This window comes from Heptranchias perlo, chromosome 31 (genome assembly GCF_035084215.1).
Source record: "Heptranchias perlo isolate sHepPer1 chromosome 31, sHepPer1.hap1, whole genome shotgun sequence".
NCBI lineage: Eukaryota > Metazoa > Chordata > Chondrichthyes > Hexanchiformes > Hexanchidae > Heptranchias > Heptranchias perlo.
Window position 1 is genome coordinate 17,606,909 of NC_090355.1, and position 25,246 is coordinate 17,632,154.

The 25,246-nt window shown below is 40.8% G+C and overlaps 1 protein-coding gene across 1 annotated transcript; it reads right to left on the reverse strand.

Annotated features, from left to right (window-relative positions):
- Positions 1–1,869: 1,869 nt before the first annotated feature.
- LOC137300408 (probable G-protein coupled receptor 82) lies at positions 1,870–25,015 on the reverse strand. The gene is made up of 2 exons (XM_067969482.1): positions 24,909–25,015; positions 1,870–5,325 (listed from the first exon to the last, which is right to left on the reverse strand). The coding sequence occupies exon 2, from the start codon at positions 5,319–5,321 to the stop codon at positions 4,323–4,325; it is 999 nt and encodes a 332-aa protein (XP_067825583.1). The 5' UTR covers positions 5,322–5,325; positions 24,909–25,015; the 3' UTR covers positions 1,870–4,322.
- Between the last annotated feature and the right edge of the window lie 231 nt (positions 25,016–25,246).

Genomic DNA, 25,246 nt, shown 5'->3' on the forward strand with positions numbered 1-25,246 from the left:
CTGCCGACATTTATCCCAGATTGCTGAAAGAAATGGGAGGTGTATTATGCTCGTATATTTTGCAGCTCCTCGAGGTCTCGGACCAATCCTATAGACTGGAGACTCTGGTGGTTTTAATATTTAAGAAAGGGAAGAAATTGGACCCTAGGAATTATGGGCCGGTTAGTTTGATGTCAATTGTAGGGAAGATGCTGGAAGGTATTATTCGAAATACGAAGGATGATGACCTGGAGGGATCAGCAGTTCTTGGACATTTAATAAATGTTGCACTAACCTGATTGAATTCTTTGAAGAAGTGATTAGGTTAGTGGATGATGGTAGTCCAGTTGGTGTTGTATTCTTTGATTTCCAGAAAGCCTCGATCAAATGCTGCACAGAAGGCTGTTGGGTAAGATTTCATCGTGTGGCATGGGTGGTCGGATTTTATGTTCAATGGTGATTTGGTTGATTCAGATGAGAGCATCACTGGGAATATTTATTAATTTGGCTGCGCAGGAGTTAGAAACGCAGATCAAATAGATATGGTACAGGTCAATTTAGATGCGTTCAGAGAATGGGCCTGTGTACAGCAGATGTCCTTCAATGTGGCCAAATGAAGTGTGGTGTATTTGGGACTCAGGTAATTCCAAGTATATGTATACATTGTAATTACTCAGGTAATTCCAAGCATATGTATACAATGTAATTATTCAGGTAATTCCAAGCATATGTATATACTGTTAAAAGCTGAACAGCAGGAGAAGGACCTTGTGTTCATAGTGGTTCATAGTGGTAAACTATTGAAGGTCCACAAGTAGTGTGACAAGGCCATTGGGAAAGTAAATAGAGTTTTAAGTTCCATTGCTAATACAGTACAATATAAAACCAGGATCACTGTACTTAGGTTATTCCAGGCCTTGGTCTGGCTGCATTTAGAATACAATGTCTGGTTTTGGTTCCCACACATGAGAGTGCTCTGGAGAAGGATCAGAGGAGGGTGATCTCTCATGCCTTTCTCATGAGGTTATATGACTAGGAAGCATGGTATACAAGGTTGTACCATATCTAGACTAGGCAGCCTTGATGGACCAGATGGTCTTTTCCCATCCTTTTTGGCCATATGTTTGTATGGAGTGTGGCAGAATCCTATGACATTGTTCATGGTAAGTTCGAGGAAACACTGTTATAACAATAGGGGTGTTTATGCCATGTAGGGGAGAGCACCTGGGCAAGTGAATTACAATGACTGAAGAAGTCAAATTCTATTTTTATCAAATAGTATTCTGGGAATTTTACTGGTACTTTGAGGATTGAATTCCATGACTATCAAATCTAGAAGGCAGCAATCTTCTTTCCATATAATTTAGATTTTCTACTACAAAATTAGAATTCTTTTGCAACAGATTCTACATTTGCACAAAATTCTGAATTTTTGCACCCACAATTGTTACCCTTTCACAGCAGAATAGAAGCAATATTTTTACTTAATCTCACCCATCTGTAAAAAGGATAAAATGGTTTTTCATTTTTAGATCTATGAAGTGTGCATATGTAGCTTTAACCCATTCCCCCAGCTCCATAGTATTCTCTGCATTCTGGAGAAAATTATATATTAAGGGTCTCATTCATTTTTAGAGCTTATCCAGATGTTTCTCATGCTCTGGAGCACTCCCATAAGCAACCCTTCATTCACTGTGAACAAGAGTGTACCCTTATACGCCCAATACTTGATGATGCAGTATTGCCCAGATGTCAACAGAAACCCTTGTTACTGTATATTTGCTCACTGAATTAGCAAGAACCCCCTTGTGCACTTCTAGTCAAAATAGTGGAAGAATAAACACACTACATCAGGCCATGTGATTTAGACTATAAACTACAAATCAGGTTTATTAAAAGTAAAAAGTAGGCAATAGCAGAAAATTGACACAGCAGATTTTACTTGTTTACAGAACTTTTAAATTATACCTCTTCAGCTACAATAGTAATAAAAATGCAACACTTCACTATTTGTCTTAATAATACTAAATCTGGAGCAGCATCCATAATATAACTTGTACAAGAAGTTTCATTTACAAACATGGAATTTCCAGCCTCTATCTCAATGAGCTCAGAAAGATTCATCTTTTACCCTTTAAAGTTCAACTCGAGAGACAGGAAATTAAAACGGTATTTTCTACAATTGAACTAAGCTTATCAAATTATAATGATTGTTTCCTGAATCTTAACCACATGCCAGACACATATATTTGTATATTACCAAGCCTTTTACTTTAAATGTATTGTTTTGAGGACAAAACAAACTGTCTGTGTTGCTTCTACTTGCTTTGCATCAAAATCTGTTTGCATATGAATAATGTTTTACTTCCTGACGAAGTTTGAAAGGTCAAAGATATCATCTGGTGACTAAATGTAAATTTCAGCTCAACTGTCTGTTGGAAATTTGAAGTGACCAGCCACATCTCATCAATAGATATTAAAAGTATAGAGACTCTATGATTTGAAATGTGAATCATCTCCCTATCCATCACAGATGTATTCTTAACATAATATCTTCCTAATACCAACAGCAGCCTTTTGTCATATAAACAGTATGAGCACACAATGTCAAAATACTAAAACAGCGGGCTGGGAAGGTATATACAAGGTCTGAACTTATTTTGCTTGTGGTGGCAAGACTGATAACCATTAATCTCTATTAATTTGGATGGGTTTGAACATTAGCCTATCAAAGCACTATTTTTATCATTCAATGGAAAAGACAAGCAAACATGATCTCATAAAGGTAAACATGTAATGATGGTTGATTATGGCTTTCCAGTCAATGAATATGTCGAGAACTGGATAAATTACTGGCTTAGTTGAGGAAAATCAGCTTACTATTTCATTCTAAACGAGTCACCAGCAGTCTCTGTGTTCTGCTTATCTGTTTGCTGTTGCCAAAATAAATCCTTTTGATTAGTAACCTTTAAAATAATTTTTTACTGATCTCAACCAATAAATTCTTGGATTTTTCCAGATTGGTGGATAGGTAAAAACTGATTTCTTCCTAATTCTAACCTGCACCAAGAAGAATTCTCCCTGGTCTTAGTCGATCTAGAGTAGCATCTACGTTGCACTAGTGACATCGTCACACATGCTGCATGATGTAGTATGGATCAATGTGCACAATGGCCCATGCATCCTGAAACCCAATTTTTAGTGCCAAATTCTGAAAGGGATGCAACTTCTGCTAAGTTCTTCCAGCACTTGATCACTATTGACATAAAGGATGAAATACTCCAAAGTTTAAGTCTTGGATCGCAATAGACTTTTTTATCAATCTGTTTAGAAAATTGTGATTAATTGCATGTTCAGAAGGCTTGAGTAGTATTGGAGCTGAAGAGAGAAAGTGGTAAAGATAATGGTGCATGAGTGATAGCTTTACCTTCCTACCTCCCACCTCTTGGATGCTAAATCTGGCACCAGTTTTTTGACTACACAATTTCTCTTGTCTATTGGTAGGAGTGGCCCATACAAGTACTATATCTCCCCCACCAGTGCTCCCCCAATCCCCCCATCCCCCAACATTCTAGAAGCATTTATCTCTCTACTTCAAAACATTTGGGTAAAGTTATGTCACTTCTCTGGGTTAAGCTGGATTGGATATAATTATGTGATCACCTTTTGGTTTGTGAGCAAGCATATTACAGCAAAATACATTCCGCCCAGATCACTGAAAATTGGCAAAATGTAAGACTACTCCACGTTAAAGGTCCCTAATATTTCTACTAAAATAACAAGGGAGTGCAGTGTCTCAGTAACATTCTTATAAAATAGCTTAACTCTTCCTCATTTGTCTTTTGGTGATTTTCTTAATGTTCCAAACTGATTTTCACTGATCTGTTTCCCGCTCAGTTTACCCTGTTTTTGAGGGGTTTATTTTTCCACTGACTTGAGAGGGTTTGGCAGGCGGTCTTTTGTGTGTGAGTCTGGTGACTGCAAAGTCTTTGTTCACATGGCTAACACCAGTTGAGTTTTTTTTCAGGGGGGCAATTTTACTCCTTTTTGTTATCAGGTAACTCCCTAATTGACTAGTTTGTTCGGATCCATTTCTTAGTTTTTGCCTAAATATAAATCATTTATCAGGGTAGATTTGACATTATTGTCCCATTGACCAGATCATTAGGGACATATTTGGAGCTTGGTCAAGTGCCTTGCAACAAAGATTCTTCACTACTTTTAAAAGTAGTAAATACACTGCATATTGCTACAAAGGCAGAAGCCTGTGAGCCTCTCTACCAAAGAACTGTTGTTTTTTTTCTCTGTGGGCCTGTACTTAAAGAGGTGATTCAATTGTCAATCTACCTCTTAAATCTGTGCTCCACAAAGGACTTCGAGAGTAGAAAATACAGAATAGGATTCAGGCAGCTGCTCAATGAGACAAACCACAATGATATCAGCTTCACATGATGAGTTTCCAGAAGCCACTGGCAGTCGTCATTGCTTAATCTCTGCAGCCCGGCTACAATCTGATAAATGTGATAAGGCAAATGGCAGACAATGAATCCGGTCATGGCAGCAATGATGATCATCTGTGCTCGAAAGTGGATCACTCGGTTGCGTTGACTTATGCTTCTTCTTCTCACCGTGCACAAGTGCAGTGCTATTGATGCATAAGAAAATGCAAACATGACTAAAATAATCAAGAATATTATGGCAACTGTAACAAAAGCGTTGGCAGACACTTTTTTGCCATATTGCAACTGAATGTTATAACACACGGAATCCCCAACATCATTGAGCATGTTCACTTCTTTGAAGAAGTAGTTTAAATTCAATGAAAGAATGGGAATTATTGGTATTACCCAGGTGACAATACAGGCATGCATTGCAAAACTCGTATCATAGAACTTATTCAGCTTCCTGTTGTTGGGCTTTACAATCATTGCATATCGGCTAATGCTGGTAAACGCAAGGAAAATGGTGCTGCAGCTCATGGTGTAATAGAAACTGAAGTTAATGATAATCATTACAGTGGTGCATGTAGGTGATCTCTCCTTCCAGTAGTCTCCCATGAGAAGCAATGTTGCTCTGAAGGGAAGAGCCAGACAACTGATCAGATCAGCCATTGAGAGGTTTGTCAGGTAAATGAGGATTCCGTGCTTTCTGTAAGATTGTTGCAGAAACATCCATAGAGCCATGAAGTTGGCTGGCAGTCCAACACAAATAATGATAGAGTACAAGACTGGAAGGACCACCTTCTCCAACCGGCCAGCTGTCAGTTTGCAGGTCATCCCCTGGGAAATGTTAGCTGTTAAGTTCATTGTCATAGTCATGAGGTTGTTGACTTCAGTCGCCATTAAGCTAAAAGAAAATGAATAATGTTTATACATTTTGTGACAGAAATTGTGCATACCACACAAAATTTTTAAACAAATAATTTCAATTGCATTTTTTTGCTTCTGTCTTTATAATACAGAGTAAGAGTGGTACAGTATATGCATATTGCATGCTATCTTCAAAGCCTTTATTCAACATTTATAAGTGGACACTACTGTAATATGAGATTTGGCTAAAAAGTATCCTTTTATTGTCATTCATTATAATGCAATCAGATGGGAAGCTCAAGTGTTGAACACAACATAATATTTAAAAACTATCTGCAGCTAAATGTGGTGAAACCCATCATTTTAACAAAAACTGTAATTAAGGACCCACTAACAAAATTACGTTATATTATTCACAATATTTATTAACGACTTAGATGAAGGCATAGAAAGTCTCATATCTAAGTTTGCCAATGACACAAAGATTGGTGGCATTGTAAGCAGTGGAGATGAAAACATAAAATTACAAAGCAATATTGATAGATTAGGTGAACGGGCAAAACTGTGACAAATGGAATTCAATGTAGACAAATGTGAGGTCATCCACTTTGGATCAAAAAAGGATAGAACAGGGTACTTTCTAAATGGTAAAAAGTTAAAAACAGTGGATGTCCAAAGGGACCTAGGGGTTCAGGTACATAGATCATTGAAGTGTCATGAACAGGTGCAGAAAATAATCAAGAAGGCAAATGGAATGTTGGCCTTTATATCTAGAGGACTGGAGTACAAGGGGGCAGAAGTTATGCTGCAGCTATACAAAACCCTGGTTAGACCGCACCTGGAGTACTGTGAGCAGTTCTGGGCACCGCACCTTCGGAAGGACATATTGGCCTTGGAGGGAGTGCAGCGTAGGTTTCCTAGAATGATACCCGGACTTCAAGGGTTAAGTTATGAGGAGAGATTACACAAATTGTGGTTGTATTCTCTGGAGTTTCGAAGGTTAAGGAGTGATCTGATTGAAGTTTATAAGATATTAAGGGGAACAGATAGGGTGGATAGAGAGAAACTATTTCCGCTGGTTGGGGATTTTAGGAGTGGGGGTACAGTCTAAAAATTAGAGCCAGACCTTTCAGGAGCGAGATTAGAAAACATTTCTACACACAAAGGGTGGTAGAAGTTTGGAACTCTCTTCCGCAAACGGCAATTGATAATAGCTCAATTGCTAAATTTAAATTGGAGATAGATAGCTTTTTGGCAACCAAAGGTATTAAGGGATATGGGCCAAAGGCAGGTATATGGAGTTAGATCACAGATCAGCCATGATCTTATCAAATGGCGGAGCAGGCACGAGGGGCTGAATGGCCTACTCCTGTTCCTATGTTCCTATATACATTCTCCAAAATTGCAGGTTTCAAAACTGCGCATCCCATAATTTTGTTAGGTCGTTAATTGCAGAAAAAATGGGCATTCCCCCATTTCTCATTGAGGAAATTGATTTTGTACATTGCTGAGTTGGTGATAGATATGACACTGATATGGGATAAGTGAAAACTAGACTCTATCTGACTGTTGTAGAAGTAATCGAACACCAGGCAAGCCATATTTTACATGCATACATTAAAGCAATGAAAACCCCAGTAATGAAAGTCTGATAAAAATGCCAGATTGCTGCAAACAAACTGACACAAAGCTACCTTGAAGCACAGACACAACTTGTTTTCATTATTTTAATTGGAAATAGTAACTGGTTTTGCAGACATATGGAAAGGAACCAGGATCAAACAAATCATTGATCGAAAGGGTAAATAAATGATGCTGCTATGTTTACACGGGAAAATAAAATGTCAAATTATTGTTCTAAAAGCCTTAGCACTCTTTGACGTACAGCTTTTAAAGGAAGAAGCACCAGCAGGATCCTTCACTGTGTCAGTCTCTGAGTTATAAAAGAATGACAACCATTATGCTGCAACAATCCTGCCAGTCTGGCTGTCAGAGGATTTCAAGGATTGGTGACATCCCTGCTGGGCAGAGGAAGGTGATGGATGTGGAGCAGAGGAATCAGAAGATTGCTGTTTTTTTTAGTTAAGAGTCTAATTCCACTGTGAAGATGGTGTATGTTAGTTTGCACAGCATCCAACGCATATACAGAACCTTGAGGTGTCTCCGAGGGTCTCACGGAATGGAGTGGGGAGTCTTATGGCTGATATGTTCCTTTAGGTTTTCTACATGCATCAACAGATGTTCTAATTCTATTATTAGGTGGAGAAACTCATCACATATTGGCTGGTATCCTAGCTCCAGGCACCATTTACTATGACAGTAAAATTAGCATAGCTGCTGGGAAGCAAAGGTATGAAGAAATGTTTTGTTTTTGGCCCCAGATATGCTACATTAATGGCTATTCAAATTGGAAGGCGAGTCAAAATTATAAAGAATTAATTGATAAATTAGAAACACAAAATAAATTGGCACTTGGAAAAGTATGGGCTAATAAATGAAAGTTTGTTAAAGGCAAATCGTGTTTGACTAACTTGATTGCGTTCTTTGATGAAGTAATGGAGAAGGTTGATGAGGGTGGTTCAGTTGATGTGGATATGGACTTTCAAAAGGCATTTGATAAAGTACCACATAATAGATTTGTTAGCAAAATTAAAACCCATGGGATTAAAGGGTCAGTGGCAACACGGATGCAAAATAGGCTGAGGGACAGAAAACAGAGAGTAGTGGTGAATGGTTGTTTTTCAGACTGGAGGGAAGTACACAGTGGGATTCCCCAGGGGTCAGTATTAGGACCACTGCTCTGTTTGATATATATTAATGACCTGGACTTGGGTATACAGGGTATAATTTCAAAGTTTGCAGATGACACGAAACTGGGAAATGTAGTAAACAATGTAGAGGATGGTAACAGACTTTAGGAGGGCATAGACAGACTGGTGAAATGGGCAGACACATGGCAGATGAAATTTAACCCAGAGAAGTGTGAAGTGATACATTTTGGTAGGAAGAATTAGGAGCGGCAATATAAACTAAATGGTACAATTTTATAAGGAGTGCAAGAACGGAGACACCTGGGGGTGTAGGTACATATATCTTTGAAGGTGGCAGAACAAGTTGAGAAGGCTGTTAAAATAGCATATGGGATCCTGGGCTTTATTAAAAGAGGCATAGAGTACAAAAGCAAGGAAGTTATGCTAAACCACTATAAAACACTCGTTAGGCGTCAGCTGGAGTATTGTGTTCAACTCTGGGCACCGCACATTAGGAAGGATGTCAAGGCCTTAGAGAGAGTGTAGAAGAGATTTACTAGAATGGTACCAGGGATGAGGGACTACAGTTATGTGGAGAGAATGGAGAAGCTGGGTTGTTCTCCTTAGAACAATGAAGGGGAGATTTGATAGAGGTGTTCAAAATCATGAACAGTTTTGACAGAGTAAATAAGGAGAACCTGTTTCTAGTGGCAGACAGGTCAGTAACCAGAGGACACAGATTCAAGGTGATCGGCAAAAGAGTCATGAGGCAACATTTTTCTCTAAGCAAGTTGTAATGACCTGGAATGCTCTGCCTGAAAGGGTGGTGGAAGCAGATTCAACAGTAACTTTGAAAAGGGAAGTTGATAATTACTTGAAGGGAAAAAATTACAGGGCTGTGGGGAAAGAGCTGGGGAGTGGGACTAATTGGATAGCTCTTTCAAAGGCACGATGGGCTGAATGGCCTCCTCCTGTTCTGTACCATATGATACTAGCAGATCTCCCATGGCATTGCTCACAGAGAGTCAAAGGATATGCTGAAGTGTGATGTTTGAAGTGTGATGGCTAAAGTGTGAAAGAAAGTAAGTGTGACGCTGACAGGAAGTGCACAGTATGATGTCGGACTTTTAATATATTATAGATGACATTTGCCCAGGAGTATTTGGCGAGAAGGTTAAAAACCTAACAATGGAGTATTCGCTTTTTTAAGAAAAAGCATTAAAAAATAAACCCTGCTATTAGAAAAGCTGAATAAGTATTCCAGCAATTCTTACAGGTAAAAAGATCTTAAGCTGGGCTACATTGTGACATATTCCTCTTTTAACAGTCAAGTTTAATATTTTACCATCTTCTTTGTTATTGCAGTACAATCAAATAAAGACAAAACATTAGATATATGGTGCTGCTCAATTAGCATCTGAAAGAGAAAGATAGATTAACGTTTGGGTATAACCTCCTTCAGAACACACAGAACATTAACCTATTTTTCTCTTTCTGAAGCTGACAGACCTGCACTTGCAGTTTTTTTTTTAACCAAACAATTCAAATGTTTGACTTCATCAAGACAACAAAAACATCCAGCCTGGTTTGAAAGAAAGTGCTGCGTGGGCAAATCTTTCATGAGCACTGTGGTTTGCAATGCTAGCTTTTCAAAACATAACTGAATTCCTCCCCCCCCGACCCCACCACCCACTTATATGGGTTATGTTTCCTGCCGCAGTTTTAAAAGCCCCAACCCCTTGGCCTGGTGTCAGACACATGCTATCCCAAAATTCTAAACACAGCACTAAAGGCAAGCACCTTGCATTCTTACTCTGGATGCATAGTGAAGAACTTTGATTTACTAATGGTCTCAATGCTGTGTGAATTTATTAACATTTTAGCTGAGAACAATTTAATAAGCTTTGGAAAGATTCCAGTATAAGTCTTCTCACAGGTCATTTTTTGTTAATATTAACAAGTTTTGCAAATTGTAATGTTGAATTTCCACACAATTTCAGTTTTTAAAAGAAGAACATATTGAACTTGATTTTTGGATGTGTAACGGGTGCGTTGGGGGCAGGGGGGGCTCTGAAAATCGGGGAAATCCCGAGCGGGTTCGGAACCTGGCTCCAACCCGCAGACTTCCGGGTTCCCCACTCACGCGTCTGGGTACGTCTGCGCCTCCCGAGTGCCTGCAATTAAAGCCGGCAGGATGATAGTTAAGAAACTTATTTAGACACTTGAAATACTTAATTTTGTCCACATTGATGCAGGGGTCTGATTTTTAAACGTCCTCAGCGTGTTTCCCGTGCTGTGGGAAACACTCCACGTTCTACCAGACGTACATTCTACCAGAAGTGTTTCAGCCAACAGCCAGTTGGACATTCAAATGCTTGTTTGAGAGATGGGAAGAAAAGATGAGTTCTTGCAGCAAGGCACTCAGTTCTTTCACATAAACTTCTGGCTGTGAGATCTTTGTGTTTTCACTGAAAATTCTTACTTTCCACTTACAATTCTTCTGCTCACACATATTTAACAACTTTTCGGACCCCCTCAAACTCACACTGTCAGGAGGTGGGGGGCACCATGGCTGCATTCACCACTACATCCGAGGACGAGCAACATCACCACCCTCGCCAGGCATGGCGTGCACTTCTGCCACTTGCAGCTCCACCACACAGTGCTGCACCACAGGGACCTGCACAAGAGCACAAAGGGCAACAACAGAGGGAGCGACGTCGCAGAAGGCACTACCCTCGTCAGAGGGTCTGCAGACCGAGGCTCAGCTTCCTGGACCTCTCTGAGGAGCAGTGCATACGGAGGCTCAGAGTAAGTCAACAGGTAGTTGCGGACATCTGCAGCCTCCTTCATGCCGAGCTGCTCCCGGTTGGGCCAAGCGGCATCTCATTACCCATCACTATCAAAGTCACCACTGCCCTCAACTTCTTCGCCTCCAGATCATTCCAGGATGCCACCAGGGACATCGCCGGGGTCTCTCAGTTGTCTGCACACAAGTGCATAAGGCAGGTCACCGACGGCTTATTTTGCAGGGCCTCGCAGTACGTCAACTTCCCCATGGATGACCTCAGCCAGAGAGGTCAGTGGGATTCCGCTCTGTGGCTGGCTTCCCACGGGTGCAGGGTGTAATCAATTGCACCCATGTAGCAATACGAGCACCTCCACATGAGCCAGGACTGTTCATCAACAGAAAGGGGTATCACTCCATGAACACTCAGCTCGTTTGTGACCACTGCAAAAGATTCCTTCACGTGTGCGCCAGACTCCCTGATAGCTGCCACAATTCCTTCATTCTGAGGGAATCCAATATCCCGGGGCTCTTCCACGCACCGAACACCCTTAAGGGCTGGCTCCTTGGGGATAAGGGATACCCCCTGCACACGTGGCTCATGACACCTTTGAGGAACCCCATCACTTAGCAACAGCATCCAAATAACAACAGCCACATCGCCAGTTCCACAATTAAGCACGCTACAGGGCTGCTCAAGATGCGATTTAGGTGCCTTGATCATTCTGGGGGAGTGCTTCAATATGCAACAGACAGAGTGGGACGCATTATGGTAGTGTGTTGTGCTTTGTACAACAGGGCACATCAGAGAGGGGTGCCGCTTGAGGAGGCCCCATCCAAAACTGCCATCCACATTGAGGAAGAGGAAGCTCCCCTAGCTGCTCGTGAGGCCAGGGAGTCACTGATATGTGAATGGTTCTCCTAACATCAGAAAGAGTGAAGAGTCCAGTCCTCAGACCACCTGGAAAGCGCAGCGCCCATTCCAGGCCACTCACCCTTCCCTGCACAAAACAGTCCTGCAAATACACCCACTGTAAAGTGGGATCAAGTGTCGCCGTTCATGGTGAACCTCATGAAAGGGCCCTATCACAAAAGCCAGTCAAGAATGGGCAGTAGTGGTGACAATCATAACATTTAATGTGACTTTAACAAAAAGCAAATATAAATGAAAAACACGACCATCTGTCAAACACCCTTGTGCATACCCTTCGTGCTCACAAAACCTTTGCCTTTCTCTTACAACTACTTCTACATGGTGCATCCCTTGTGGCTGCAGCAGAGGTAGTGGCATGTTGCTCATGTTCATGCCCTGACTGCTTCGATGCTTACGGCCTACACCCTCTGGGTTTTGGAGCCCGTGAGGGCCCCTCCAAAGACTTCACCACCTGCATCTGTGTAGGGGCCAACTCAGCCACCTGGAGAGGAGGCAGCATTGCGGGTACTAGTTGAAGGGGGGGGCAACGGGTGAGACGTGGGAAGCTTTGAGTGGCGTCCCCACTTCCATGTTCCCTTTCGCCATTCTCCCTCCCCTGGGCCAGGGCCACATCACTTCTACCACCCTGCTGGACAACAGTTTGGAGGACATGTGTGATGCCTTGGAAGGTCAGTGCCAATGTATCTGTCTGCCTGTCTAAGGCGGCAGAATGTTGTTCATCCTGAGTCCAAACGGCCGTTGTCAGGGCCTGAATGGACTCATTTGAGAGCTGTGCTTGAAGCTCAACGGAGGCTAGCCTTCTTTCAATTGCAGACATTCCCTACTTACCTGTGACACTATCTCAGAGAGATGCCCTCATGTCCCTGAGACAGTAGCTCAGAAATTCCCTCCCTTACCTGTGCCACCATTCCACTCATGCAGGAGTTAGACTCCTCCATCCTCTGCGCTATTGTGGAGAGAGCACATGGCACTGTTCCGGTACCTCGCAAATGTGCTGCTGTCCCTCAATCATTCTCCTTTTAAAGGATGGCCCCTTGGGTTCAGCATCTGTGTCCAGCTGAGAAGAGCCAGGAGAGGAGTGCTCCCGCTGACGCGGGCTCTCCACAGCTGCCCCTGCCACCAGTGTCTGCTCGTGCTCACTTGTGTGCGGTGACTCACCAGGTGCAACCCAACTAACTGCGGACTGGGACCCACCGAGGTGTGAGTATCTGCGTTGGTGGATGGCTCACTAAGATGTGACGGTGCATCCTCAGAGGCTGGCAGGTCCTCTGAGGAATCGCCCTCTGCCATCACTACGGTCATTGAAGGCCCTTTAAGAGAACAGAAGGCAATATTAAGCATCATCGCAAAGGTGTCATGTTGCGATGAGCATACTGTGGTGTTGAAGATGGCAAACATTATTAACCCCAATAATGTTGTGTGTGATGAATGTTAAAGCTGTGTCACCAGACGTTTATGGGTTGCCAGTCTCGCCATCCCCAACGGACAGGCACTCGAGGTTGTGGCTGAGCTCCAGCGTCTCCTGCTCTGTGTCTGTGAGGACCACTACTTGTTGTGGCCCCCTCCAGTCCTCACCCTCTCGCGTGCATTTTGCACTCTCTTCTAGAAGGGGAGAAAAAATAGACATGTGAGTGAGTGATGGTGAAGTGGCCAATTGATGAATGCATTGCTTTGGGTGAGGCTGACCATGAAAGAGGTCCATCAGAGGGTGAGAATGAGACAGAGATATCACATTGGATCAGGATTGGGGTGAGCGGTAGTGGTGGGGTCACAAATGGGGAGGTGAGGAAGTGCTGACGAACTGCAGATAAGTTGAGGATGAGCCTTAAGTGGGTATGAGGAGTGATGTAATAGAGTAGTCTTCGCAGTACAGAATGAGTTTGGGGGGGAATGGTGGGGTGATGTGCAACACGGAATGTAGGAGAATCAATCAGTGTACTCACTTTTGCTGACCTAGTTAGGTCATTGAAGCGCTTCCTGCACAGGATCCAGGTGTGGGAGATGTTGCTGCTGCTGGTGATCTCCTCTGCCACCTCGAGCTAGGCCTTCTTGGTGGCAGAGGCAGGGCACTTCCTCCTGTCAGCGGGGTAAAACACTTCCCTCCTCCTCCTTACCCCGTCCAGTAACACCTGGAGTGAGGCATCATTGAACCTTGGAGCAGCATTGCCCCTGTGCTGCTCCTTTGTGGTTTCTGGGTCTTTGCTCCAGAAAAAGCCTTTGGAGCAATGGCCCTTTGAATAGGGCTCCTCCAGCTGACAGCCTGTGATGCGGGTGCGCAGTCCGCCCGCTGCGCAGCTTACGGACAGCAAACCCGGAAGCCACGTTAAGCGGCACCAATTCATTTGCGATCACATGGGAAACGGACATTTTTTATTGGTCAGGTTACCCGCGCATCCATTCACCCCCCCCCCCCCCCCCCCGCCCACCACCCTGCTGCCAACCTGCCTCCATTCTAATATCGGGGCCAGAAGGTATAACTTACACTGTCTACGTCAATTTCAGAGTCTTATAAACAGGAAACCATCTCTGAGAACCACAATGTGCGATCAGAAACTTGGTTATGGTTTTCAAAACTATTTTCTGTAGTACTGCAAAATGTAAATATTTTAATGAAGAACTTACATAAATATGAAAAAAACTTTTAAGATCTTCAATCAAAATTTCTAAAATCCTTCCAAAGTAACTCAAGTGGGTGGGCTATCATAGCAGTACTGTAAGAGTTAATGACCTTGAATATTTTTTTCTTTTTCAGAAGCTCTGATTTTGTTGGGGAACTGTATTCATTTAGGTTAGCGATGTCAGATAGATCATTTTACAATTTTGTACACATTGGCTGCAGCAAGCACCTCAAGACTAGCTTTAGCACTGGTCCCACATGGAATCTGCTTTGTCCTGAATTCATTGATAATATTTTATCACAAAAAACAAATGACTTGATAGATTGTGCAGGCTGCCGGAATATACTCTCCTCGTCCCTTTCTAATGTCTTTTGCCTCTAATTTGCTTCTTCAGTTTCCAGTCAAGATGTTTCTTCTCATGACACTGCTGCCTCCTCGATGGCTTATTTTCTCTTATTAATCAAATTATTCATTATAATTCCTCCAGGGGCAGATTAGCTTTGAATATAAATTTCTGTCCTTCACTAGTTCATACATAGCAAGCTTATTCCCTAACGTCAGTCATTTTTATTTTGAACTGTTTTGGTTGGAGTGATTGGAATTTCATGGAGAAAGAAATATTACAAAGAGAACAGTACAAATAGATGCATACATACTCCAATTTGTTTTGTTAGATAAATCTAGAGTCATTGTATGCCTGTTATTGACGTGTATTCTTTTATACAAGCTAACTGTTAAGTGTGCAACTGTATGAAAATGAATGAACCACAGAACCACAAGTAGCGTGTGCCAGACTGATGTCTGATTTGCAAATTTGCACCGCTCTCCAAAGTTCTACCATCTATTTTTCTGAAATGTACAGTCTCTCCCCATGTTTGATGAATTCACTGAAAAATATTAAAATTTAAACAAGACCCTAAACTTAATGCTGAGTTATGACAGGTTTCATCACTGTATAGTAAAAATCTTTGAAAAGATTGACTTTAAATTAGAGTAATTTAACAGCAGCATGTTAGAATGGGACTATTCTACACACTTATTGAGGATATTTGGGTGCTAAAATGGGTGCATAATCACCTATTTACTGCCCAAGTACTAATGCATGTTTATTTTTGAAAATGAGACATTACTAGATTAAATTTACATTAATGTTATGCAAATTATACAACTTAACCAGGAAACAAGCCATTTGAGCTTCGTCAGATGATATTTCCACTGGCAGTATCATGGGGATAATTTAATCCAAGAATTTTTCAAACAAAAAATGATGGGCTCAAAAAGTCGAATCAAATGGCTATTAAAAGGTCAGGGGGAAAATTGTTGAAAAAAAATCAATGAAATATTGTGCCCTGTTAGGGAACTTGTCGATTGCAGGAAGTCTCTGAACAATGGAAAATGGGTGGCTGAGAAACTAGGTCAAAACTAAAGCGTAAGACACAATGGCAAAAGGGAGCTGTAGAACACAAAAGATTATTGTTGCTCCCAATTGAAGCTGGCCTACATTGTGGGAGGAAAGTAAATCCAATCAGCCTACTGAATCTACTAAGTAATTTGTTTTTCATAATAGTATATTATCATTTAACTCAGTTTTATACATTAGCCGTGTGTAATTTCTATAAATACATGTTTAGAAATAAGATACTACAGGTAGTATAAGAAACACATATATCTATATATTATTAAAAACCTTCTATTTGCATTTCCTGTCTAAAACCTTACTTCCTGTTGTCATTCCTTTTGTTACATTTTGTATCAACTTTTTGCATTATAGATTCCTATATCCACATTTATAATGTAAACTCAGTACTTTCTAATTATATAATCTGGTCACTGAGTGACACCATATTATCTTTTCTCCACAACACTCAAAATGCTTTCTAAAAAAATTTATTCACCAATTTTTTTTCTTCTGTAAATGATTTTTTTACTGTCCAAAATAAAGGTTTAAACACAATTTTAAAAATAACATATTTCACAATAACACATTTAAATGTATGAATCGGATTGTTTTACATATCTTTTAATGCCATCATTAAATGTTCACTTGAAGTTTGGACTTGACATTTTGGTCGAGAGTTGTGATGCTGAGAATTGAATTTCGATTGTGCAGTCTGAGCATGTGCAGCATACTGAATTTCCCAGGATGCTTCCACACTATTGACAGAATATTTTTCTTCAGCTTCGAGCAGTTTTTGCTCAATTGTTTTTCAAGATTATTTAAAGAGGTACTGGAGGACAAATTTCAAAAGCTTTATTCAGATTAAGTTTATATTGAGTTTTTTAAAAATCAGAGGCTGTGTTTGTGTGTGTGTGTGTGTGTGAGAGAGAGAGAATGAGGGGAGGGGTGGGGGGAATGATATTGTCGCAATTACAAACATAGTGTGGCTATTTTTCCTATTCTATAAACTTCAGAATGCACATGAAATTGAGAGAGTGGGGGATGAAATTGGCCTTGGCCAGTAACGCAAAAAGGGCGATAATGAATTGGAAGCCGATTTCACACCCTGCCCGATTTTCTTTTCCAGTGACTTCAGGAAAAGCAAATTGTCCAGTGGGTAAAGGTGTACTACTAAATCATACAAACCAGGAGATCTGAAACCAAAGCTTGGTAGGTGCTGAGTTAGTTGATTTCAACTTGGGCCATTACAATTAGAAGTTGCTAAGGTGTCCACGTAACTGTACCCCAGCCAGGGTCAGTACCTTCAGGAGAGGAAGGGAGGAAAAAACAAAATGAAAAATCCCCTTTATGTTATGTACCTCAGATGCTGATATCCTGTATCTGAGTCCACCACTTCCTCTTCCTCAGATAAAAGACTGATGTCAGAGCAATAAGCAGGATAGGGATGCAGATGAATTAGCTGAGTAGATATTAAAATATGATTTATGAATATGCAACTTTAGACTCTACTAATGCTCTAGATATTCCACTATATTTTGATGAAAAAACAAAGCAGTGTGTAGATAAAGGAAGACGGTGAACATTATATGTGCAGTTTTCTCTGCTATGCAATTTATTTCTGCAACCCTATCATTTTGACTTGCGTTACATGTGGAATGTACTTTTATAAGGGGAACGACATAATATAATGTAGAATGTTATAAAAAAAAACTTCCCAGAATCCAAAGTCTTGCTAGACTTGCTTTCCTTCTTACTCGTGAAGTTGAACAGTATTGCTACTTTGCTTCTGGGGCAGTCAGTGATTTGCTTTTGTGGAATACCTCCACCCTTTGTTTTGCTTGTGGACCTTTATCATGGGCCATTCTCATCCTTGCCACCCATCTGAGGTCATTGAACTTTTGGAAGTGTTTTGCATCTCCTGTTTTTGAGTCATTTGAGTTATTTCTTAGTCATTTGAGGTTTTTTTTTGAGCTCATAATTTTCTTTTCTTCTGAATCATTCAAATATGAAGCTCACATAACCCTGAAATGGGGCTTGCGTGTTTATACACCACTGCTTTTTTTTGAACCAATGGAAACAAAGTCACACCCAGGTCAAATGGGTTAGGTCTGGTGGTTAAACTATTCAGTTTGCATGGTTACACCTTATGTTCTGTTGGACACGTTAACTTACTGTGATAAATAAATAAGATCATAAACAGGCAAAAATTGGTGTTCTACCAATTTGGATAGTAACTGCTAAAGGAGGCTGAACACTCACAGAGGATGAGTCCACCATAATTTATGGTTTTGTATTAGGTTCCAATGTTCTAAATGTCAGTATGAATATCATGGAACCTAATTATAACAAACTGCTTTGACAGATTTCTTATCAGAAAAAAACACTTTCCTTGGTCCTGGGAGAAACTCCATTCTAGTCCACAGAGCAGAGTATAGCTTAATAAGACAAATCTCCTAACCAGTTCATAATAAAGAAATGTGACAGGACTGTAATCAGGTGAAAGATGATTAACAAAACAAGTTTAGCTGACTGAAGGTATAGTTACACTGCAAGTTTAGCTTCAGTTCACTTTGAACCAACTCTAAATTTGCAATGTGAATCCACAGTTGTTGGTGTCTGAGCTGACTCTGGAGAGAAGTGGAGTGTTAATCCAATGTGACGTCAAACCACAGGGGATCTTCTGGACCTCCTGGGCATTTTTTAAACATGCCTTATCTCAATTAAATGTTTAGAGAGTAGGAACTCTCCTGTTCTTGTTCTCTGAGCATTTAAATTTCTGTTGGGGGAGAGCTGTGCACGTGGTGTATCCAGGCATTTACAGAGCTCGCTCCTAAACAGATAGTCAGGAACCAAACAACGTAAATGGGGTTCTGCCAGGCTGGAACCAGAACTGTAGTTGTTGTAGTGTAGATGTGCCCTCAGATAGCCGCACCTCATTATAAATGGTGAAGTTTGAATACAAATCCCATTTTATTTCAATGTGTATCTCATTTTCTTTTCTGCTGTTGGAGCCTCTGTGCAAATTAAAACCCGACCCTGGGACAGGGGGACTTATGCCTTCAATTTCACTTTAGTATTCCTTAATTAAAAGCTTTTTGGGCTTTATCTGGGGAAAAAGGGGGGAAAATGGTAACATATGCAGGGTTATGGGGAAAGAGCAGGGGAATGGGGCTAATTGGATAGTTCTTTTGAAGAGCTGGCACAGGCACGATCTGCCGAACGGCCTCCTTCTGTGCTGTATCATTCTATAATTTTATGATTCTATTCTATGATCTGATCTCAGCTGAGGCAGCAGCAGGGATGCTACAATTAGCCCAGGCTAGGGAGGGGAAAAAAATCGGCCCGGGTTCCCAGTCCAAATTGCTATCTAGTGGCATCAGTAAAAATGTGTGTTTGAGGGTAGAATCTCCCAGGGTTCAACAGTTTGTCAACACTCGGGGGGAAAAATTGGATAGGGCCTAGTTTTGGGCAGGAGTTGCACGATCCACTATTACCCCATGCCCAATGGTCCCTGCGCAGGCAGGACGAGATTTTTGTCAGGCCTGAGGACTTACCTGCAATCTGCGTTGGAAATCAGCATTGAATGAGGATTCCATGCAATTCGCACTTTCCACCAGCAGGGGGAAGCTCCAATCTCTTAAAGGCAGACTATCTGTTAGAAATCTCTTAAAGGCAGCTGGTACCTGTTATTTGCTGGATATAACAGCCTGCTGTCTGCACGGAGTCTGAACGGAGATCAGACATCGCACATGTAAAGCACAGATGCAGGTCCCATCCCTATTTTTACATACTGATGAGTTATGTTAAAACATTGAATAAAGGTTGCGCACCACTAAATCCCACATCCTCCAATCTGCATGCCAGACCTCACCAATCTGCCGATCTGAGACTCTGTGCACCAAGGTTCTCTGCTGATGCACCAGATGCCTTGGTGCAAGAGGTGGACAGAAGGAGGGACATCCTATATCCATGGGGGGCGGGTGGGGGGGAGCAAGAGGCCTTCCAGACATACACCCAAAAGGTAGTGGGAGGCAGTAGGGGATGAAGCCAATGCCAGACACACAGCATCATGAACATGGATGCAGAACAGAAAGAAGTTCAATGCTTTGACATGAGTGGTCAAGATGAGTGAGGTCAACTGTCAACTGTCAAGTGCCGTCTCCTACCAACTACACCACTAGCCGCATCCATTGCTCCATGCAGTACACCCCCCATCATCCACATACCAACAAACTCTTTCCATCAGTACTCAACCCTCTCACTCTTACACATTACCACCGTTGCAAGCCGCCCACCCACAACTCACAGGCCACACACAGGCAGCTATTCTACCATGATAGGCACATCACACAGGCGCACGTCCCGCTTTCTTGCAGGAGAAGCTGGCATATATCAGGATGCAGCAAGTGGCGGTGACATTTTGCCCCGCGAGCCTTAGCCTCATATACCTTAATACCCTTGGTTCACAGAAATCTATCAATCTCAGATTTAGAATTCTCAATTGAGCTAGCATTAACTGCCGTTTGCGGAAGATCCTTCCAAACTTCTCCCACCATTTGCGTGTAGAAGCATTTCATAACTTTACTTCTGCACGTCCTGGCTCTAAATGTTAGGCTATGTTCCTGCGTCCTAGTATTCAAGTGTAGCAGACCTCCAAAAACAGATACAAATGCCAGAAGCAATAATCCAGCCACTAATCTGTAAATCCTGCATGGTCCCTTTAAATAGCGCCAGCGGAGGGTTCTCCAGGCACTCTAAGGCACGTTCAGATGGTCGGGGTTAAGACTGTGCGTTGAGTTCAGCGTTACGTGCCAAAATGGTGTCTATCACTTTAAATCAGCGTCGTACACTGATTGAAACCATTTTCTCCCTACTTTACATGATTCCAGCTTTTGTTATCTGCACCTGCGCTAACTCCTACACCAAGATGGCATCTGGAGCACGTCACGCTGGAAATGTGCTTGCGCGTCCAAGACGCTATCTTGGATGTTGAAGAGGCCGTGTCGCGCCGAAACAATGGGCGCTACATGCCCCAATTTAGTGCCCTCAGTGTCTAAACTCGGACAATGAAGAATGGGCACTTGGGCAAGACATAAGTAGCATCCAGTGCTCGTAGAACGTTACCCCAGCTTGGCATCACCTTCAGGAAGGGAAGTAAGAAAAGGGACAAAATTGGGGTAAAGAGGCACATTTAAGGTCTCAAATATTCACACAGGTGGCAAATAGTTTGTGCATTGGACCTCAGTCAATCACAGACTTTAGTTGGGAAGCCCAGGGTTATTCGGGAGTTTGTGTCATGTACCTATCTATGTAATGTGAAACATTCTTCTGTCTGTAAGCTGTCCTTTCTTATGTTTGATTGAAGCATTATTTAAACCAGGCTATTAGACTGTAGTCTTCAGCTGCAAACATTTCAGGAATAGTAAAATAGAGAACTGGCTAGTGATTTGGGTTAGAAAATGGCTCAAATCCAGCTCTGACTGCTGGGGGGAATTGCTTCCTCTCTCTGAAGGATGTAAGAGTTCTGTTTGAAGCAACATTTGGGCAGCATTATTCCCGTTTATGGTTGATTGAAGACGACAGCACAAAACAACCTTATTTAGCACTAAATGTGAGTCTCAATGGCAAAGATCACCAGACTCTCTGGTATGGGAAATGAAAGTGTCATACTAACACATTAGGGATTCTCCTCTGAGGTTGGGCCATTGTTGGAACAGAGTAGAGAAGGCTCCATTGTGCATCTAGCTTGTGCTATCATTGACCTTGGATTGCTTGATACTGACATTAGATTCCATTCCCACCATGGGCATTCCTTGTCTTGCTGAGCACAAAATTTCACCAGAACATTGTATCAAATATATATACAATAAGTAAAATAATTTATGTAGGACTGTCACTAAAATCTGGCAAAAGTTAAAGCAGAAAATGTAGTTATGTTCATTGCTCTTTTGAAAGGGCTTGCACCACTGGCAGGTGTTTCTAAAAACAACATGCCTGGCAGTTTCAGTTGCTTGTTTGAAGTAGCGTTTCTGTGACTAAAAATAATAGTCTCACACCCTGTCAGATTTCAGGTAAGATTGTGAAGATACATCAAACACAAAAATTGCAAAGTCAAACAAAAGCCTTCTGTGCCAATCACAGCTACTTACTAGCCTCTGGCACAAGAATATTTTAAGATTTAAAAAATTAGGCCGTATAAATTAATTTAGGAATTTTTCAAATTGTAAAGAGCGGGTGATAATTATGCAATTTATGATCTCATCATAGAATTGAGAATAAAGTTTGAATTGTTTAGCATAAGATAATTCTAGCTAACTGATCAAAAGTGCTAAATGTTTGAACGACAACTTTATCCACTTTTCTGCAAATGCTCACCAATTCAATATTGTGTTGGATTGTTCCTTTGCAATGCCATTTTGAAATAACAAATCTTTTTCTTCTGTGAAACTGTTTGTCTGCCAGTAACTTCTTAATTTGGTTCTTCAAACTGTTATCCAGGACATAATTTTGCCCGTATTTCTAATCAATGAGGGAAAGTTATGCCCCAGAGCTCACATACTTTTTGTGTACATATCAATAAATGTGAATGTTACAGGTGTATCTGCTCAGTTGATACAATTTAGTAATGCAATTCCAGCTTCCTGGCTGATAGCATTTGACAACTCCTGTCATAATACGAAATTTACAAGATTGTTGAAAAATTCAGCAACGTTATTGCTGTTATCTTTATGCAGCTTTACATACTTTGGGTGATTTTTTTTTCTCCCTCCTTTCCCTGTAGTCCGAGAACTTTATTGGATGGAGTCAGCTGGGGTCTGTTGAGTTAGTATCTACATTATATCAAGGTTGTAATGAGTAATGTCTGTCTTAGAAGACAGAAACCGCAACAAAAATCACAAATACAACCCAAAGTCCTCAACGTCAGAAACACTGCACTTTATCAGCAGTTACAGATGAAAACACTTTTGATGGTGATTTGATTAATGAGTTTTTGAGGTGTGGATAGGAAATTGGGGACTTTGATCTTATCACTGTTTTGTTACAAATGTCTGTTTGAGACCAGTATCTTCTTGGGGGGAAACAGAGCTGGCAAACTTCAGTTATACTGTTGGCTCTGTCTCACTCTCTGGTTAAAACGCTGGTCCAATTTTAATATTAGTAAAGAGCTAATGCAAGGTTGAAAGGTTATCAGGTAGGTTAACTGCAGCCTGCACCAAACCAAAGCACCATAAGCCAGCCTTCAAAAAGTGGTCTTGCACCACCCAAGCTGAATATGATGTGGAAATAAGTTATACTACAGATATTGTATAAATCACTTAAACAGGGTCTATTCAGCCTGAAAGACTTAACTGAGCAGATACACCTGTAACATTCACATTTATTGATATGTACACAAAAAGTATGTGAGCTCTGGGGCATAACTTTCCCTCATTGATTAGAAATACGGGCAAAATTATGTCCTGGATAACAGTTTGAAGAACCAAATTAAGAAGTTACTGGCAGACAAACAGTTTCACAGAAGAAAAAGATTTGTTATTTCAAAATGGCATTGCTTTCGAGTGAGATTCAGGATATTATATAACCTCAATAATTTCTGCTTCAAATTATTTCTTTTATTAATGCTAAGGAGGAAGGCAGTTGGATAACTCAGGCATCTAATACTGGAACAACCCTTTGTGCTGGTTCCATAATTAAACGGCAGGACCATTTAAGTGTGCTACAGCTGCCTGCTGCATTCACTTAACTTTCATTATTACAAGTAAAAGATTTGTAAAATCTCAGGCACTTGTAAAGTTGTAAAGTAAAGGACTCAAATGGCAAAGTCATGAAGTGGTAGAAACATATTGGCAAAAGAGTGTAACTCCATTGTTCAGAAATATCATTGCATTTTTGACAGCAACCTATGATGCCCTGTACATTTTTTGAATACTTCATTATTTAAGAATCAATATAAAAACATCTCTTTCTTACTGCACCACCTTTTGCATATGATGCACAAAGGTGGAATTACAAAAGGGGACAATGAACCATTAGAACTGTTCTTTTAAGGGAGAACATTAGATCGGAGTCTTTTTCAGCATGTATTCAGTCTATATATTGCTCCTTTACCCTTCTTCCTCACGGGTGGTAGATTCCCTCTCTTTGCTATTTGTGGCAAAATTGTAAATGCAAATACCAAGGACACGTTTATGATTTCAGTACAAATATCAAATAGAGGCAATCTCTATCTCCATCTGTCCAAAATTTGTTCTTAAACCCACAAGATATGGCTGCAGACATCCTGCCTTCCCCATATATTTAACGGTCAATTCAATGAGACGTCAAGTCAAGTTTCAGATTAAGCACTGACTGAATTTTTGGGGATATTTCCTTATCAACTTTTGCTTTGTAACTTAAATAGTAATTTCGGAGACAAATACAAATAAATTCTCAGTGTGTGCATACACATGGAAGTGTACCTATTTCCTTTTGAAAAATAAATATTGCAATGCATATAAAACTTTTATTAATGTTGTCTTTTAATTTCTATTTACCCTTTCAAGATTTTAGTATGTTTTCAAAAATTATTATAGATGAGATGATCAATTATTAGCTTAAAAAATGAAGAATAGTACACCCACCACCCTCTGTACTTTGTGACACAAGAATATTCAGAAGTGCAACAGGTTACGTTATCCTGCCCGATCGGCTGAGTTAAAATGCCAGAGCTTTAAAATCCTCATTGGATGGTTTTTGCCACTGAACATGAAAGAACTTCAGCTGCTTACAATCAGATCTACAGTTAATCAAATGGGTGCTCAAGTTGTACAGCAGGTTTTAATAAACAGCTGTGAAACAGACAGTGTGCCAGTGACTATGAAACAATGCTGCCAGAGAATACCCACTCAAAACGCAAAAACAGACTTTCTTACAAGTGCATTTTTTTTAAATCGCAGTTTGTATACGCACATAGAAGTGTACCTATTTTCTTTTACTAATAGATATCGCACTGCATATATAACTTTTATTACTGTTGTCTTTTAGCTTTAATTTACATTTTCAGGATCTCAAAGATTTTAGTACATTTTCAAAAATTATTAAATATGGAATGTTTCATTATTAGCTTAAGATACAAGGAATATTACACTCACCACCCTCTGTACTCTGTGACACAAGAATATTCAGAAGCCCAACAGATTACGTTATCCTAACCGGTCTGCTGAGTTAAAGCGCCAGAGCTCTAAGATCCTCATTAGATGATTTTTGCCACTGAGTGAGGAGTAGCTTTAAACTGCTTCCTGTTGTACCAACTTCCTATGTGTCTTAAATCAACCTTTTGCCTACCTCACCCCTTCAAATTGTTCACAAGGTTTTGCAGTGCAAAGTATTTTTTTTTCAATTGTGCTTTTATGCTTAGGGTGATTATAGACACAAATGCTGGCAATTGAACATTTTTTCCACTCTTTTACAGCCAGTATTATCATCAAAT

Bases quoted from the DNA above. Each gene is read 5' to 3' on its own strand.
- LOC137300408 (XM_067969482.1), bottom strand. From the start codon at position 5,321: ATGGCGACTGAAGTCAACAACCTCATGACTATGACAATGAACTTAACA.